This window comes from Pleuronectes platessa, chromosome 16, assembly GCF_947347685.1.
Source record: "Pleuronectes platessa chromosome 16, fPlePla1.1, whole genome shotgun sequence".
NCBI lineage: Eukaryota > Metazoa > Chordata > Actinopteri > Pleuronectiformes > Pleuronectidae > Pleuronectes > Pleuronectes platessa.
The window spans coordinates 12,925,768-12,943,858 of record NC_070641.1 but is presented as its reverse complement, the minus strand read 5'-3'; the positions used below and the strand labels follow the sequence as shown (position 1 = coordinate 12,943,858).

Below are 18,091 nucleotides of genomic sequence, written 5' to 3'. Positions count from 1 at the left end.
GTGTTTGTTTGAAACTCTGACATGTGTATGCTCGAGTATGGATATGTTTGGTTATGTGTGTGCGTGTGTGTGATTATCTGCATGTCTGTGTAATAATATATTATGTATTTGTGTGAGAATGTGTCAGAGAGAGACTCAGTCCAGGCCCATGTAGAGTGATGGCACGGGGAGCTCAGGTAGCTTCCCCTGCAGGTCGAAGGAGCTGGTGCCAGCAGCCTCTCTCTCTCAGGCCTTGTGCTGCTTGCTGGTTTTGAAGGAAACCTGCAGCACGCGGTCACCCAGGCGGTAGCCGTTAAGGCTAGCAATGGCCATGGCGGCTTCGTCGTAGTTGGTCATGGTGACAAAGCCAAAGCCCTTACATTTGTTGGTGGTGAAGTCACGGATGACCTTGACATTGGTAACGGCGCCGAAAGGCCCAAAGAGCTGCCACAGGACGCTCTCGTCCGCCTCGGGGGAAAGGTTGTACACAAAGATGCACCATCCGGCTCCAGTTGGACCAGTAAGGTTGACTCCGGCAAGGCTGGTCATGCTGTCAATGGTGATGGGCGAGAATCTGGGGAAGAGAGTAGGAGAACTACCATGGGTGTCATTCTGAAGTTCAACACAGCATTCAGTGCCCTATCCTGTCTCTAGTGGGCATATGGGCATCTGTTCGAAATGATAAAGCTTGTAGTCTGGTATTGTGTCGAGGGACCCATCTCCATCCCCTCTGCTGTACAGAAAGTACATAAAATATGCGGGCACTGCAGTGGTTCCAAAGTACCCACTTGCAAACAAAATGACACTGTATGCCCTTAGACACAGACGCCCCCACAATCTGCACATTATCTCATTTCTCTGCTGACCAAAGCCTCTGGAAGAATTAAAACGCATGAATCACAATGTTCAACAGAAATCACAGTATTGAACAAAACACAGAAACCTAGAGAGGGATGAAAAGCAAATTGGAATCCAAATCATACAAAAACTGGAGCAAACAGAGGAGACGCAAACGGAATCTGGTATGTCCATGCTGGTGAAAAAAAGGGACATTAAAGCAACTGAAACTGACAATGTTAGTTCATAAATAAAGACATAGATAAATTATTGCTATTAATTAAAACAAACGAACAAAAAGGTTAAACAAAGCCATGCCAGAATACCCTGCTGTCGGGAGGCTGCATCATTGCCTACTGCAATTACAGTTTGTATTTTATTACTGGGCTGCTTCTGTAACATGGTTAAATGGGGAGTGGGCATTAAGAATTATGGCCATCATCTAGTTTTGAGATGAAGTCAGCAGGTGGTATTCCGGGCACTTTGTTTGAGGTTTGATTTTGGGATGGATGCTTTTGAAAGTACACCTTTGGCATTTACCTCTTGACTCCGTAGCTGGCGTTTAGTAAATTGTCGAGTCTGCAACGCAAGAGGGAGAATGAAGGGGATGCAGAAGTTAGTTATGAGCTCTACAAGGAAGGGGGGCTGTCATTTTAACATGCTGCTCCTTCACCAGCTGGCCTCCAGAGGGCATCCTTCACTGCACCGCAGTCCCAAACCATCCAACCAACTGATGGCTGGTCAGATACTCCAGTGAATACGTGCCTCAGCTGGTATTTAAACGGGAGTTCAGCTGTTAAAAGCTCCAAAACAGGTCCCCATTTTAATAGTTAAACTATAAGGCCATTCACATCTACCAATTAAAAAGGTATTATCCATAGTGAGTAAGTGACTAACCCCAGAGGATATCTAACAGCTGTTTGTGAAGTTCCGTGAGATTATTTCATACTGGAAACCTTCGACTTAAAAAACGCTTTAGCCTTTAATTGCAATTAAACACGTAGATGTGGCCAATTTTTTTACAATTTCAATAATCATAAATCCTATCATGCCTATTACTACAGGCAAAACTCAAAGGCTCAGTATGATTCTTCTCAAAGCAAAGTTTATTTAGCGTTGCTTTTTTATTATACTTGATAAAATCTGGTCGCTTACATTGGTTTTGAGCTGTTATTTGGATCTGGTCCCTTTCCAAGTGAAGGGATCACGCTGCAGTTTAGAAGAAAGTCAGAGAAAAAGAGTGAGAAGGAGGGACAATGTCATATTGCCATTTCCTTCTTTTCTATGAAGTAACAATATTGCGAAAAGGAACAGGTTATTAGTGAGTGTTAAAAGTGACAGAAATGTTTGTTTTTCCATTTGGGATTCGTTTGACCATTCAGTTTTTCCTGCTTGTAGTATTTCACCACACTTGCTGTTTTTTGGCTTTGTGCGACTTCATCTGCTGAACTGTTCTTGAACATAGACACTGAAGAATATTTACTCTTAGCTATTATCTTGTGTAGTTGAGGCTCGACCCCATGTAACACTGAAACAACGAAATGTCGGCACACTTAGCCCATTGCATTAAACACTTGAAGGACAGTTTCTTTAAGCAAAGCAACAGAGCAGGATGACCTGTGATTTGGTCTTGAAAAATATCTTTTTATAGACTTTTTTTTATCTGTTGGTTAGTGATGGACACTCTGAGGTTGGTTGAGTCAAAGGTTAGTACCTGAAACGCTGAGTCTGGTGGTGCAGGGGCCCCGTGTAGCGGCGGGCAGCGGTCTGGTACAGCTGAGTCAGTAAGGCCTGGCCTGTCTTCTGGCTGGGGTTGTTTGCGAACTTGACAGTGATGGGCTCAGCGGCCCCCAAAGGCTTCTGTCCGTTCAGACCTTTGATGGCCTCCTCTGCTTCATTTCGCTTGTCAAACCGGATGAAACCCACTCCTCGTGATACGCCTGCTCCGATTGAGAAAACAAGCCGATGTTACTACCTTGGCATCAACTGTTGCTTCCTAGACTGGGGTAGATGGAGTTCATGAAGATAAATCGAGCCTTCAGAAGTGATATGAGGTTGTACCTGTAACTTGGTCCACTAGGATGCGGGATGTGATGATGCGACCGTATTGGGAGAACAGCTGTTCCATGTCTTTCTGGCTCATGGTCTTGGGGAGTCCACTTACATAAAGGTTGGCATCACGAATAGAAGCCGAACTTGGCCGGGCATATGATACCTAAGTAAATAAAAAATTGCATTTTTATTTAAATATCCCCAAATCGCATTTGTCTCAGAGGGCTTCAATGGGAGAAAAACCGAGACTTCTAGTATGGAAATATGTCAGTAGCCTGATCTAAGTGGATTAAGTTCCCAACGAGGGCCCGGCACATCGTCCTTATTTTGACTCCCACTGATTTCTCCTTATTCACCACCCCCACAGTTCAAACTCTCTCTTTGCTATCTGTGGATTTAATCAGTGCTTTTAAGGTCACACTGAGCCACAATGAGACGCTCAGACATGACTGTGACCATTACCCAAACGAATAGCAATCACCAGTTAACAAGCCAAGATGTCAGCTTTGATTTGCACTGAGAAAAGCCCTAGAAGCTGCATATCCCTGAATTCACCAGCGACTTAATTAGTGCACAGCCATTTTTGGTGTGTCTGTGTTTGTATCCCTTATGGTTTTCTCTTGGTCTACTTTCCGAAGATTCTCACTCTACTGGTGCCGAGGAATATATGATTCATTGTGAAAGCAATTACACACATTCTCGCTATTGTGTTCATGTGCGCATGTGAGCACATGTGTGGTAGATAGTCCAGTTCAGTGCATTGTTGGGAGTGTTGTGTTTGTGTGTGAAGGAGAGACAGAGTGAGTGTTGTGTGAGATAGGCTGAGCTGCCCTCCCTATCCTGCCTCCTTCCTTTGTCTCTCTCCTCTGGGAGAGAACAGCTCCACTGGCAAAACAGCAAACAATGCAAGAGCATCACAAGACGGGCAGGATCCTCGACAACTTCAATACACACTGCTGCCGCATACTGTGCAAACGCATGTGTATTGTTGTGATGTTAAAATGTTTTGTTGTTTTTTAAAAACTTTTTGTAGCATTAAAATTGTGCCAACAGCTTTATTTGTGCCTGAGTTTAAAAAAAAAGGGCAAATTACATTGCGTGTATATTATCTTCCAAATGAATACAGGTGTTCTGATTTCCTCCATCAGTACAAAGCACCAGTGTCAGTGTGTACACAGACGGACTGTATGAGCAGGAGGGTTGTGTGGTGCAGTGATTAGGGTGTTCTGGACGAGTCAGAGGGGAGTTGCTCTGTTCAGGGAGCAGAGGCTGCCCTATAATTAACCCTCTCCCCGTCGCTCCCATAGTACAGATGGTGCCTGAAGCCCATATGGCCTCTAATCCCGTCATTGGCATTCTGCTCTCCGAGCAACCCCCCTACCATTTTACTGTGCCCCCTCCCTCACAGCCTCACCCCTCTCTATTGAATGGAAAGCCGAGATATAAAACCGTGGCATTGAGGTTTTTTTTTAATTTGTAGTTAGATATTAAGAAGTTGTTTATAGACGGAGCGATCTGTGTTTAAACACATCAGATAATTAATAAATGCCTTTACATAAGAGTTATAACAAATTGTTATAATTAGCCCTGACAATTTAAGCACTCTTCTTGTATTTGAAAGTTTATACTCAATATTTCATACAATACAAAATGTGTATTGGTTCTTCCAAGCGTATCCAGTGCTCGGCATAGCCTGCTCATAGTTCATTGTTTGATCGGTCACAAGTCACGATTAACGCCCCTTTTCATGGACAGCTGTCGCAAAATCACCTGCTCTGCTCTCTCCCAAATTTGATTTCTTGATCCTGCAGTTTGTCTGCATCTTTGATCAACTTTGATCGGGTCGGGGTAGGGGGGAGTTGAAAGGAAGTAGTGATTAATAGTTTACCCCCCCCCATCCCCTTCCTTCATCTGATTTTTGGACAAAGAAGGCCCCTAATTAGCCCCGATTGGAGGCAGATGGGGTAACCTGGTCTGACCCTCGTGCACCCACAGTCAGACGTCCTAATTACATTTCCATCACAATAACCTCGGCATGCTGTCCGCCCCTTGCTTTCTGACCTCCACTCTCTTCTTCTCTTTTCACCCTTTTCTCTCACTTCCTTTGTTCTAGCCACGGCTCCCTTCTGCCTCCTCCTCCCCATTTTCCTCCCCTCCCTCTGTCACGTCTGTCCCCATCTCTCGCAGTAGCCCCCCCCCCCCACACACACACACACCAGCACAACCCCCTTAACAAAATCTCCACTTCCTTTCTTTTTGTCTAGCACGCCATGTAGATTCAAGTAATGAAGAGTGAATATCGTGGAGTAGGGGTCTGCTCACCTTGATTGTTTTAGTCTGTAGTTTGAGACCATTCAGTGTGTTGATGGCCTTGTCCGCATCATTTGGATCCACATAGTTTACAAATCCGTAGCCCAAACTCTGACCTGGAGACACAGGGAAGGCTTAGGGTTGTTGAGTATTATCAATAAAAACATTTGAACCACTATTCTTTTTTCAATGTGGACAACGCGTTGTACCTGTTATCTTGTCCCTGACCAGCTTGCAGGATTCAATCTCTCCAATGCTACCAAACAAACTTTTGAACTCTTCTTGGGTCATGTTCTGAGGCAGATAGTTGACGATCAGGTTGGTCTTGCTGTCATCTGTGGAGCCATTGGTGCTGATGACTGGACCATTTGGCATACTGGTTCCGCTTGGACCATTGGACACCTGGGTTTCCATGGTGCTGATTATCTGCTGAGGAAGAGGGTGGGGTTAGATTTGTATTTTACAAAATAACACAAAAGGACAGAGTTGTGAGACGGTTGTATTAATATGCATATCTGCTATTTGCACACAATGATGAATTAAAAAATAGAAGGCACGCACGCTACAACGAACACAGACTGTCCCATATGTCACTGTCAGAGGCAAAGGTTTGGAATCAGCATTGCTAAAATGGAGATGGATGCATGGTCTGATTTATCATCCTCCCCCCTCCCCCTTTTCACCCCATCTTTCCTCGTCTCTCGCTCCTCGCCGCTGGTGCTGCAGATGTCACAGTCCCTTTTTCCTTACTCCTCCCCTCCCCCTACACTCTTCCAGGGTCAAACACCATTACATCATTACACGGGGATGGATAGTTGTGATGGTGGTATGTGAGTCTGGCGCAAGGCCGAGGAAGTGAGGGGTTGCGGGGGGTCGACACGCCGGACAAAGGCTAGAGTGAAATGGATTTAGTGCTGCAATATATGAAGGGCATCACGTTGGTTTAAAAAATTATTTAGGATTACACTTTTGTTCTTCTGACTTTGCTATGGGGTCTTTGTGGTCAACTGACTTTTATTTTTGTAAATAGGGTAAGGGTTTGGGTAGGTGCACAGTGTAGTGTTTGTGTCTGTTGTGTGCAACATCATGTAGCTCAATTTGATCCACAAGAGAGTCTCAAGGAACATCTGTTTGGTCAGAAACTAAACTCCGTGCTCCACTTTCTCCTCCATCCATCTTTTCTTACTCTGAATCATGAAATATCATTACAAAATGATAAGTTGTCCTGCTTGTGGTGTCGTTGCTTGGTCTGACATCGAAGCTAAATAACTGTAAGGATTTGTTCAGCTTTTTGAATCAGATACAAATAATCAAAATCTTAATATCAACTCTTTATTTACGAAAGCTGTTGTTTTCATTTGCATCCGAATTATTTTCATGTTAGATATCTGATTTATATCCCATCTCAGAGATAATAGGTTTGCATGTTTAGAGTTCGGTTCTCTTTGTTTACTCATGCAACTAATATGATCTTCAGGAACATAATCACATGTACATTTGTGTGTTTTTGAGTGTACACTTGGGACTTTGGTACATTTAGGTACCTGAATTCCTTCTTTCACCAAAAACACTATAAAGTCTCTGGATACACAGTATTAATATGTTCTTGTGGGGACAGTGTAAATTACCGTGTTAAATTGTGGGTTTGAGCTGGTACAGATCTCCAACTGGTGGGTGTTATGTATGTCAATAGGACTAAATGAGTCTTCTCTAAACTCCTGGGGACTAAAGTGGAGTCCAATGCAAGAAAGGGACTTAATTAATGAATCTTTAGAATTATTTACAAATTATATTGAAGGAATTTCCTAACGTGTTGGAGGCTGGATGACTTTTTTGTTTCTTAAAACATATGCAACTTGATTCTAATGCCCCGAGAGGGGTGAGTATGTATTTAATGCTCTCTTATGTATTTTTTTTATTGGGTACCTGGAATGATCAGTGACACAGACGAGGACTTTTTTTGAGGGTGGAAATGCGGCTTTTCACCGTTCACTATTTTTTTAATCCACCAACCTATTTTACTTCTATTGCGCTCCATTTCAGTGCCATTATCGTATCTAAAATAACTCACTCCTTCTATTATATATTCAAAACTGTGTGCCATTTCAGATTTTCTCTCTCCATCTCTAGCAGCCACGACTGGCTCTGTCTAATGTGCCTTTTTCCCTTGTCTCCATAAACCTACTGTCTCGCTTTGAGCCTCACCTCAACTCAGGTTACCCAGGTAACGGCCCCTCAAAGACTGCATTGTTTCTAATGGCAGAGTGGCTTTCTGGCTTTAAGCTCAGTGTGTCTGTGTCTGTTCTTATTAGGAGCAGATACACAGGTCAGACATTTTCCCTACCATGTACCTATATACAAGGTTCTACAGATGTGGTGAATATCAATTTGTCAAATTGATAATGACAACCGTTGACAAGGGTTGAGAGTTAAGGAAGTCTGCACATAAAATAAAATAAACTGACATTTACATAAAAAGGGATGCTTACGTAAAATCATGTAAAGAGTTTAACATACAGCTTAAATGCCAGCTGACAGAAAAAGGTGGAATGAAGCTGTAATCGTATATGAATTGTAATACTGACCTATAGCACATTGTCGTGTGATGTGATGCATCTGACTGTTTCGAGATATGAGTAACTGAATGTGTCCCAAATATGACAAAAGCATTTTGAAGAAGAAAGAAAGAAAAAAACACACATATTAGGGCCAACTGAAATAACCCTCAGCGTGACAGAACGCGCAGCCCTAGTGAACAGTGTGAAGTTATATAATTCTCAGAGCCACTGAGTTAGGGCTGGACACTGAGATTGGCTGACACAAGCAGCAACTAAGATTTGTGTACAGAAATAGAGAGAAAAAGCGTCCTCTGAAGTTGTGTGAAACAAATAGAAAAGATAAAAACCACAGAGGACTATTTCATCCGTGGGCGGACATATTTTATATTGTACACCAACAACAGAAATCTAATCAAATAGTAATAGAGTTTAGTTTGCAGTAACCTAATTACTATGACATGGAAAAGTCAGTCTGATGTAGGAAGGCCTACAAATGCATGACTACTCACAGCCTGCCCAGTATAAATCTACTCCAGCTACAGACATTTCATCCTCACTCCAGGGGCACATTGTAACTGTGACATCCAAGGCGTAACCATTACCCTTTCTATCGCCAACATATTTCTTAATAACTACCCAATAAGAATAGGTCACTATCATTTAAAAATGTTCTTTACAAATATTCAAAAGGTTACGGGGTTGTTAGGGTAGCACTATGTGTCCCATGCTGCTTTTTTCTATTTTGGGGTTCTGTGAGATCTCCCTCAATATTTAATGTACTGCATCAGCATCGCCTACACATGGTCCCAGACTTGCACGCAAACAGGAGCCCTGCCTCCTCCTGCCAAACACACGAACCCAGACTTGCACGCAAACAGGCGCCCTGCCTCCACTGCCAAGCACATGTACCACCTACACTGTACGCTATTAAATTACAAAGCACAGAAGCATTACATGACTGAATGTGAGTGCAGTCGATCTTTCTCTGTCTTCTGATGTTTATAAACAGCTTCCCCCCCCCCTCCTCAATTAATTTCTGCTCCAAATGTTTCATTAAGAAGCAACATAAAATGTATTTAAATGTCAGTGCACTGAAACATGTGAAAGAAAAGGACATGCTCACTACTGGTATTTTTGCTTTGACATGCAGTCCCGGCCAAGAGGGATTAGGTTTTAAGTACCACTGCAACATCAAACAAAAATACAAACATCTATATATTGATTTTAGTTTAGCTTTGTATTAATAATGGTAAGAGGAGACTGGTTTCTCCGTTTAACAAAACCCTGCCTCTAGTCCACGTTATATTGCATTATATAAAGATTTTTTTTTAATTTTTATAATTTCTTTATTTTATTTTTTGGGGGAAGGCATAAATCAAAAGTAAACGCAAGGCTTCAGTGTAAATGAGCCTTCTAAATAACACAGATTACAGGATTATCCCAAACAAAGGGCATTAGCCACACTCTCTGCAGCTTAAGGGATCATGGTGGCAGCTGTAAAACAACAGGACGACAGGAGTCACAGCTCGTGTCAGCCCCACCGCCTCCCATTCTACCCGGCAGACTAAAAATAAAAGATTTTATCAAAGATTTCTGCGCTGCGAGTGTGTTGTGCCTTGATAAGATGGAAGCAGACAACGTCAAAGGCTCGCGGAGACAAATCCGCCCAACGAGTCCCTGTAGCATGCGGGGCGCTATCCAGCGTGCTGAAAAAGGGAGTGGCTTTCGGACGGTCTCATTTCAGGCCACACGGGCCCGTGAAACCAGCAAAGAGTCGTTTTTTATTTTCATTTTCAGCCGAGTTTAAAACGTTTGAAATTTAGATATTGATTAAAAACACACATTTAAGTCAGATGGATTAACCCTCGATTATTGTGTCTTTCGTATTTAGACGTTGTTGATTTATTTTTTAAAGGCAAGACTTGTGAGCTCTGCAGGCATTCATGAACCGGGGGCGCCTTTTTGCTGAATAAACGTATTGAAGCGACCAAACAAAAGAGCCACCCGTTCCTCCTCTTCTCCCTCGCAGAGGCTATGGCAGCACTATGAATATTAATGTAAACAGTGGCGCTTTGTGTTGTGGCCAGGGGCTGCAGGACTCCCCGGGAACAATGGCTGTTACAGTTGCCAGCTCCAAGTCAAAAACAATTTTGAAAATATAAAATAAAATCATCAACCATGTATATTTTTGATGTGAATATATTTCCAATACACGATTTTCTTATTTAGCTGTATTTTTTTTCTCAATGAAGGAAAAGGCGAATAACCACCATTGTTAATAGATCCACCAGAGACAATAAGGATTTTCAAACAATTTTAACGCCATTTTTTTATGATTAATATTTGTTTCCTGGATATTATTGTCAGGGAAAATTGGTTTTGCTGTCTCAGGCAGAAAACACATTCCCAATCTCTCTTTCTTCCTTTCAGGTTTTATATTTGTTGCTGATAATTACATGTAGTCACAGGCAACAGGAGGCAAATCACTGCTTACATAATTGCATCTAATGTCTCGTGTAAGTCAGACAATGTTTTCTCAACTACAAAAAATATGTACATCTTTTTGTCTGTGAAATGGCCTCGAATTTTAAAAAGCAACAGCCAGTGATATTAAGATTTTAGTTCTTCAAAGGATCTGTTGTTGCTCTGGCATCAGTTTACCTGTTTAGACTGGTTTACAGTGATGGCCTCGGCTGTCCTTGTCCTTGAATTGTGTAAGTGCCTCGGAAAGGTTATCTGACTCAACGCTTTTATTTGCTTGGCACTGCGGTACAGGCACGGAGGACTGCGGACCATGTGGACGGGGAGCTACAGCCTCTGCCCCCGTGACACTGCTCGTCTACGAGGCCTGCGAGGGACAATGGGAAGCTACGCTGAGATGAATTAAAGACCTGGAGCTGGAAACGTGCACGTCAGGTGCACATCAGTCCCAGACTCTCTCTCTCACACACACACACACACGCACGGTGAAACAACCTGCTGTCCATATCCATTTCGCACTGTTTTATTCGATGTTGTGAACCTTTCCCTTTCCGAATATCGAGATGTTGAAAGTTCACGGTCCTCCATCTCTAACACCCCATCCTCTCTCTGAGTTATATATTTATGATGTATTCCTTGTATTATTAGTCATTGACTGAATAGCCTTAACATTTAATGATATGTCGATACCAGCCCAGTTTACATCAGCCATTACACAAAATTCATCAAACTATTGATTTTTGGGAAGGCGCACATATCTAATTTTAAAGTTGGACCTGGTGCGTGACGCTGATTCCCGTTGTATTGTTAATATCCCGCTTTCTGTAATTCTAGTTAATTGCTGTTCTGAGATAAACAACCTGCTATCAACAGTATGCGTCAAGAGGTAAAGCGGAGAATGGGCTACAGGCCGTTTGATGCTCCAAGGCCCTGGTTTGGTGCTCAGGTCCAGCAGAGACACGCCCAATCCGGCCGTCGGCGCACAGCAAAGCTAATTTATCACCGCCCGCGTCTCCTCTTTTCTTTTCTTTTTTTTTAACCCCACAAGCGCAGCACAACGCACGCATGGCCATCTTGTAGTGCTACGTACACTCGATGTGATTCTTGGAGCAAATGCGCTTTAAAATGGAGATGTCCGTGCGCGTCCTTACATACACACGCCGCCGCGGCCTCCGAGATTTCCAGCCCATTTAACTCTCGGTCGCGTCGCAACGACGAGCCCTGAGGAATTTTGGACTTTGCCTGCTTCAGTGCAAACCAGCGGATGCGTAATCCTCCACCCCCCCTCCCATCCCCCCTCCCGGAGTGACTCGACCCTTTTTTTTCTCCTTCTTCTTTTTCCTCGCTGGATGGGCCCTCAGCCTCCGAGGCATCATGTTTTGTCTCAGAAAGCCGACTCCAGCATCCTTGTGCTGCGCCAGGCAAAGAAAGCGAGCCCACTACCTCCCAACCCCCCCATCCGAAGCCCTCATCTCCTCTCCTTCTCTCCATCTCCACTCCATCACTCTAATCCTGCGGAATTCTTAAAATCTTGACTCCTGCATCCTTCAGGAACTGTATATTCACAGCTGCGACATTTAGACAGCCAGAGTGGCTCTGATGCTGAAGAGTAATAGCCGGAGCTTTCTAAAATGGCAGGATAAAGACTTTATCCATAGCTGAGGATGACTGCAGGCTGGAGCACAGCCGGCATGGCGCATCACTCAGTATGAGATTGCTAAGTGCCACTATTGATTCTTAATCATATCATAAGAATTACATAGCAGATTGGACACTAATCCTTTAGTTCCTGTATGTTTTGGTACGCGGTTAAAGCCATGGAGCTCCATTTAAAATCATATTCATCCCCCGGCAAAGGCAAGGAAGATGTGAGATAAATCTGTGTGTTTTGCCATATCACACGTGTACATTTGATTTTCAACACATCCATCACCAAAGGGCTGACATACAATGTGAGCATGCTGCTACAACATCCCCCTCGCAAACATAAAAGAAATAGAGTCATACGTACAGTAACCATTCTTGACGTACAATGAAAGAAATCTAGGTCCTTCTTTGCACTGGTCTTGAAGCTGAACGGATGAGTATCTTATGTGCTCTTCGGCCCTTATGTTGCACGACCCTTGTGTTTTCTGCCAGGAGTCCAAATGAAAACAAAAAAACAAAAAAAGGAAAAAAATACAATCTTCGCCAAGGGATCTCAGCCCTCTGAGATGGTAGGTGTCCTCTATAGGATGAAAATGAGTAGAAAGGGCTTTTCTGCTGGCTGATGATGAGGAGGGAGAGCGTTCTCTCCGAGTGGCGTGGGCGATGTTTCAGGAAAAAAAGAGAAGCAGTGATCCTCGGCAGGGTGTGTCCTAGGGAGGATGTTCTGGTTCTGCTGTTTTGTGTGTAATTCCCTGCTCCTCTCGCAGTCTCCTTCTGTGCCTCTGCTGCAATGTTCTTCTTTTATGCGTCCTCCTGGCTGGCAGAGCACGCTGCTGATTGGCTAATTGTGCAGGGAGGGTACTACATGGCAGCCATTGCAATGCGCTCCTCTCCCATTATCCCCTTCAGGAGAGATCACCAAGAGTCCCCCCCCCCCCCTACTCCCTCCCTCCCTCCTTTCCCTTTTCCAACCCTGCCCTTCCATGTCTCCACTCCCTCCTTCTCTCTGCCCTTCCTTTCTTCCTGCCCCCTCTTCACTCACACACACACACACACACACACACACACACACGCAAACACACACACGCAGAGCAGAGTGAATAGGGCTCCACCTGCACTCTCAGAACAGATGGGTGCAGCAGAAGACAGCGGTCTAGTCTCTCTCATTCCTCACTCTTTGCACTCACTTCTCCCTCAGCACAGCCCCTCTCCTTTCTATTTCATTTTCCTTTTAGGCCCTGTTTGAAACCATAGCAAACAACTTCACTCCTTGCGTCTTTGTCTTTGAGAATAAAAGCGGTTTAGAGCGTAAATCTGCAGACTTCCTGAGTCCGCGTTGTCGGCTGTTAGTCACAGAATTGCATGAATCTGGAAAAAAGGCACAAAAGTACACACAAACTGGTTGTGAATTGCGGCTACAAACAAAGCATCAAATCCATAATAATAAGACTAATGATTGGCTGATTTCTGGACCTCTCGAGTGCAAGGCAGATGGCTAGCTATAGGGTCAGCTGCACCAATGAGAATAACAAATTAGACGCCCCCTGAATTAATATTTATCCTTTCAGTGGTGAGTTTAGAAAGGTGCAGTTGTAGTTTTGATCAAGCTGTGCCGAACGATTTCCTCCCCTGGTTTAACGAACAGAAATGTGGCCAGCAGTGATTTTTGTCTCACTTTACGACATCCCAGTATCCTCTTCCTGAGGAGTGGTCGTCTCTCTTTACCCACCTCCTGCTGCTCCCTCCTGTGTCCCTAGCTGTGTGGTGAGTGCTCACTGAGACATGCTGTTTGGGCTCATCTATAATGCATCCCCTGCCCCGGGACATCATGTGTGACAAATGACCTATTTCTGTGCAGACCCCCATAGGGCCTTGACCTGGGGGGGTGGGGGTGTGAGCGAGTGTACGTAAATCAGTGTACATTTGTTTATTTGTGTATGTCTGGGGGAGCTGTTCACGTGAGGGAAGTGACGTGGTGAAGCAGGGTTGTGCTCTGTGTAGAGGAGACTCGACTGAAACCTCTTGTGTGTGTTTTGCAAAAAAAATGGTCGACGAGTGGTCAAGTGGAGCTGATGTGAGCCCTCCTGCGACAACAATCAGTTCCTCTGCTCTGCTCTTCCCAACTGACCTTGAGGAGTCCTCAGACGTCTCCGGCGTGAATGATGGTGCACGTGAGGAAACGGTTCGCGTTATTGACACTGGTCACTCGCCGTCGATGGATGTCCGTCTGCAATCAGATAAAGACATATTGCAGGACGCAGAAGTAGCTCATTTCCCCATTCTGTGTGTCTTTTGATTGTTTCTCACCACCTTCCAGCCCCTTCTTCCTGATCACTCTTGTTATGCCCTCTCCTCCTCTCTGTCATTGTCCCGCAGCTCTCTTCCAGTCAGATTCTGATCATGGGCCCTGTCTGATATTTTACATAATTGCCTTACATAAGTAGCAAGCTCGACTCAGAGCTTGGATGATATTAGTGGGGATGAATATTGCATGAGGAAAGCACTCGTTAAGCGTTAATAAGAGGATAGAGATGGAGCCCCACTGTCAGTCTGTCTTAACCCCGCCCCCACCGTTCTGTCAAGCAGTGACTCAACTCAGCCTGGACGCGTTGGAGCCTTTGAGTCAGTTTGTCAGAGAGGGTGGAGGAGTGTGTGTCTTTGTGCACAGGCACATACGTGTTTGTGTGTGTGTTGCGGCTGGTGTGTATGGACGTCTGAGAAGAGATGGTGAGATTCGGTCATTAGGTGCTTGTGTTTTTTCCGGCTTTGTTTGCCGGATAAAAGCGGCTCTTCTAACACAAAGGCGCCCAGGTCTGTCAACTGACTGCAGCCCCACTTACAGTTCACACTTGATGTGAATAAATGGGCTTAATTGTGGCCCCTCATTAGAGCCCCGGTTAGTAGCACGGCAGCTGAATCCTCCCTGTGGGTAAGAGGGCATTTGAAGCGCCAATTGCACATTATTGAATCCAAGGATCAAGCTTTGGTTTTGCTTTAAAGCCTTTTTGTTATTCTACTGATTATTTTCTTACTGTTAAGGGTTCTGATCAGGAGTCTTGTTGCAGTGGCCCTTTTCTCTTGCCGTATTGTGGAATGCTCCTTGTTGCTGGAGGGATGCACTGCCAGAGAATACACACGGAGCAGCGCTACCTGTGCAATTGTCCTATAGAAAATATTTCAGATGGATAATAGAAGTGCACATATGCTACATATCATTTTTATTTGAACAATACAATTTTAATTATATAAAGAGCTTCCATAAAACCTGTATGCCAGCAGTGTGTGGATATCTGATTTATAATTTATTTTCTAGCCAGACTAGTAAATCCACAATGATACAAAACCTTGTATATTGCAAAAAACCCTTTAGGTCTGAATTCCATAGCCTCATCTCTATTATTCCCGTAGTCTTACGTCAAAATGAAGGCCTGTTGCCACTGCCCTGCGGTAAGGTAGTGGCTTGTGAGTGAGAGAGAGAAGAAGAGAGGGGGAGAGTGAGAGAGTGACACTATATGACAGTGTATCTGGGGGATGGGTTGGATGATTCAGCCTCAGGTTTGGTTAATTCAGTGGTCTCTCCACTAGGCCTGGCTCTTGGCAATTCAGGGGTTTTCGTGGCAGCAGCAGTGACGCCGTTATTGCTTTCAGGAAAGGGTCCAAAATAAAATTAGCCTCTTTTTAAAAAGACATTTGTTGATAATGGCAACTGGCCTAATTCAACCCTTTATGTACGATTTAGCCAATTTTCTCGTGGTCTCCCTCGTGGCTTCACTCTTGCACTTTCTCTCTGCCTCTCTCCTCCCTTTTCTCTCGATATCTTTCTCTCCCTCTGCCTGTCTGGATGTGTTGTCTCTTGGCTATTATTAGAGTAGACAGGCTGGTGGGAGGAAGTCTCTGAAGTAGACGGTCTTGTCATCTTTTTATTTATGGATTATATTCTGCTTCCCGTGTGCCTGTTTAATTCTTTGTGCACGATTATCTGTATCTGTTTGTATTCGTTCACAGGAGAACAGAGTATTTCCAATCTCTCAGGCAGTGTCCACATGCTCCACCTCCTTATAATTTGATTGAAGAAAAAACATTATTATGTTGATATGTAATAATATATGTTAATGGTAAGATTACCGGTGCCACGTCTGTATTTTAATGTGGATTGGAGATGGGCTGAAGCAGGACTAACCCCCTTTGCAGAGACCATGTCTTGCTCGAAACCTTTTTAAATATAAAGTCGTGGTTATTAATCTTTCATTTTGTCCTGTCTGAGTTGGTATCTAGGGACCGACCTTAAATACACAAAGCTCTTAGACATTCTCTTTGTTTTTCTCTCGCTCCTTTTCCTGCTGCTTTCTTTCTATCTGACGTAAAAAAAACACACACACAAGTGACAGACACAAAACGAGTAGATGAAGTGCATGTACTGTATGCCTGTTTCCGTTAAGCTGTTTTTAGCTTCATGAACTGTGTACATGCCTTACTTTTAATTCACAATGGGGGAGAAAACACACATCTCCTTCCCCCACCTGAAATGTTCTCGCTGTACTTTGATGTAGAATCTTTTGCATTTCCTTGACAGAGGAAACAACTTGATTATCAGATGGTTAACATTGGGTTGTCCGAGGGGATTATGATAGGTTTAGCCATTGCACTCTATCTTCTCCCCCTTCATCTTTCTCCATCCTCCTCTCCTCTTTCAATCTCTGGCTCTCTCTCTCTCTCTATGTAGTCCAGCTCTCTCCCCCTCATGGCTCTCCCCTGTTTCAGTAATAGGAGACTTGAAATCAATAGCACATTAGTCTGGCCGGAAACTCTTGTGGAATTAAATATGAATGACTGAGATTGCAGCTCTACCTGCTGCTGAGAGAGATGCATGATGGTTCTTGGGGATATGGGGATTTTTTCATTCTTTCGTTCCTCCCTGCAGTAAACAGTCAGGCCATTTTGTGCTGTTCTTCCAGCTGACCGGATGACTGTTCTACCTTGTTTTGTCTGAGATTTGTGTGCAGCTTGTGGACTTGTTTGATAGGTATTGTTTGGATTTGTCATTTCGTCTTCGGCACTGAACAGTGACCGGTCCGATAACATGATTTGATAGAGCAAATAGGATCGTGGACGTCACAAAGCAGCGACAGCTCAGGAGGCAAGAAGAATCAGCCGGCCACACCCATCCTCCAAACACAGCAGCAGCAACATTTGAATATGAAAGAACCCTCTGGTTATCAGCAGATTGCATCTGACTTTTTTCCCATTATTTCCTCCAAATACAATATGTGCTTTCTTCATTAAGCGTTCATGCTGCAACTTTTTAAAATGCAAATTTCGTGACTTGGTCGTCTTCATTTTCATTAACTGGCTCACTGTGTACAGTGGAAACATTTCCTTCACCATACTGTTTGGCTTAAAAGCATAATCTGCAAGGTGGTTGGAAAGTGCTAGCTGGTGGGAGGAAGGTAATTCAAGACAAAAAGCCACTGCATATGCTTCTGGGAATTGATAGAGGCTTGGGTACCAGTAAGCTAATACACATAAATGATAGTGGTAGATGTATTTGTGAGCTATATTTCATCCCATCAGAGATGAAACGGTTTGTGACAGATGGAGTGATATTGTTCCCCTGTACGGCCCATGAGTGCGGCCCCTCCTGTTTTCCCTCCCTGACAGATGTAGGGGGAGGACCACAGTGCACTCTTCTTTCTTTCAATTGATTTGGGTGCTTGAACCCTTAGGGACTAAAGGATGGTGTTGGGTTGGGGGGTGGTTGTAATGGCGATGGGGGGTTTAGTCATTTCCTGCAGCACAGAAACTGTAAAAAGTCTAACGCAAGTACTGTAAAGAACTCATAAACATATTGTATGCATACATCTGCATATATTCAATCACGGAGCACGCTAATAGCAGCGTGTTCACGGCACTGAGCGGAGCTGGAAGGGAACATTTCCATAAATCTTAGTTAGCGAGGAGCAGCAAAGCAGGCATCCATGCATGTGATGTAGGCAAAGTGAAAGTGTGGATGTGTTTGTTTGATTAGCTGAAATCGTTTTGAGGACGATGTGTGAATACCAGCTCTAGGTTGGTGTGGGGGGTTTTGCACAATTTAGCAAATTTTGAGTGATCTAGCACTGATTGCTTTCTCCCACCTGCCAAACCTCTGACTGCAGGATCAACACTGTAGCAGATGTGTCCTGTTGCTGGAGCCTGCTCTCTGTCCCTGGAGGCTAAAAGGTCAAAAG

At 44.0% G+C, this 18,091-nt stretch overlaps 1 protein-coding gene across 5 annotated transcripts; it reads right to left on the bottom strand.

Annotated features, from left to right (window-relative positions):
• Nucleotides 1–225: 225 nt before the first annotated feature.
• On the bottom strand, nt 226–12,237 carry elavl3 (ELAV like neuron-specific RNA binding protein 3). Of its 5 annotated transcripts, XM_053443548.1 has the most exons (8): nt 12,229–12,237; nt 5,388–5,604; nt 5,191–5,294; nt 2,878–3,031; nt 2,531–2,759; nt 1,972–2,025; nt 1,357–1,395; nt 226–574 (listed from the first exon to the last, which is right to left on the bottom strand). In XM_053443548.1, exons 1-8 carry the CDS (start codon nt 12,235–12,237, stop codon nt 226–228), a joined length of 1,155 nt encoding a protein of 384 aa, XP_053299523.1. The 5 variants fall into 5 exon arrangements, with proteins under 5 accessions (XP_053299523.1, XP_053299524.1, XP_053299525.1 ...); XM_053443549.1 differs by lacking the exon at nt 1,972–2,025; XM_053443550.1 differs by lacking the exon at nt 1,972–2,025 and having other exon boundaries at nt 226–553.
• Between the last annotated feature and the right edge of the window lie 5,854 nt (nt 12,238–18,091).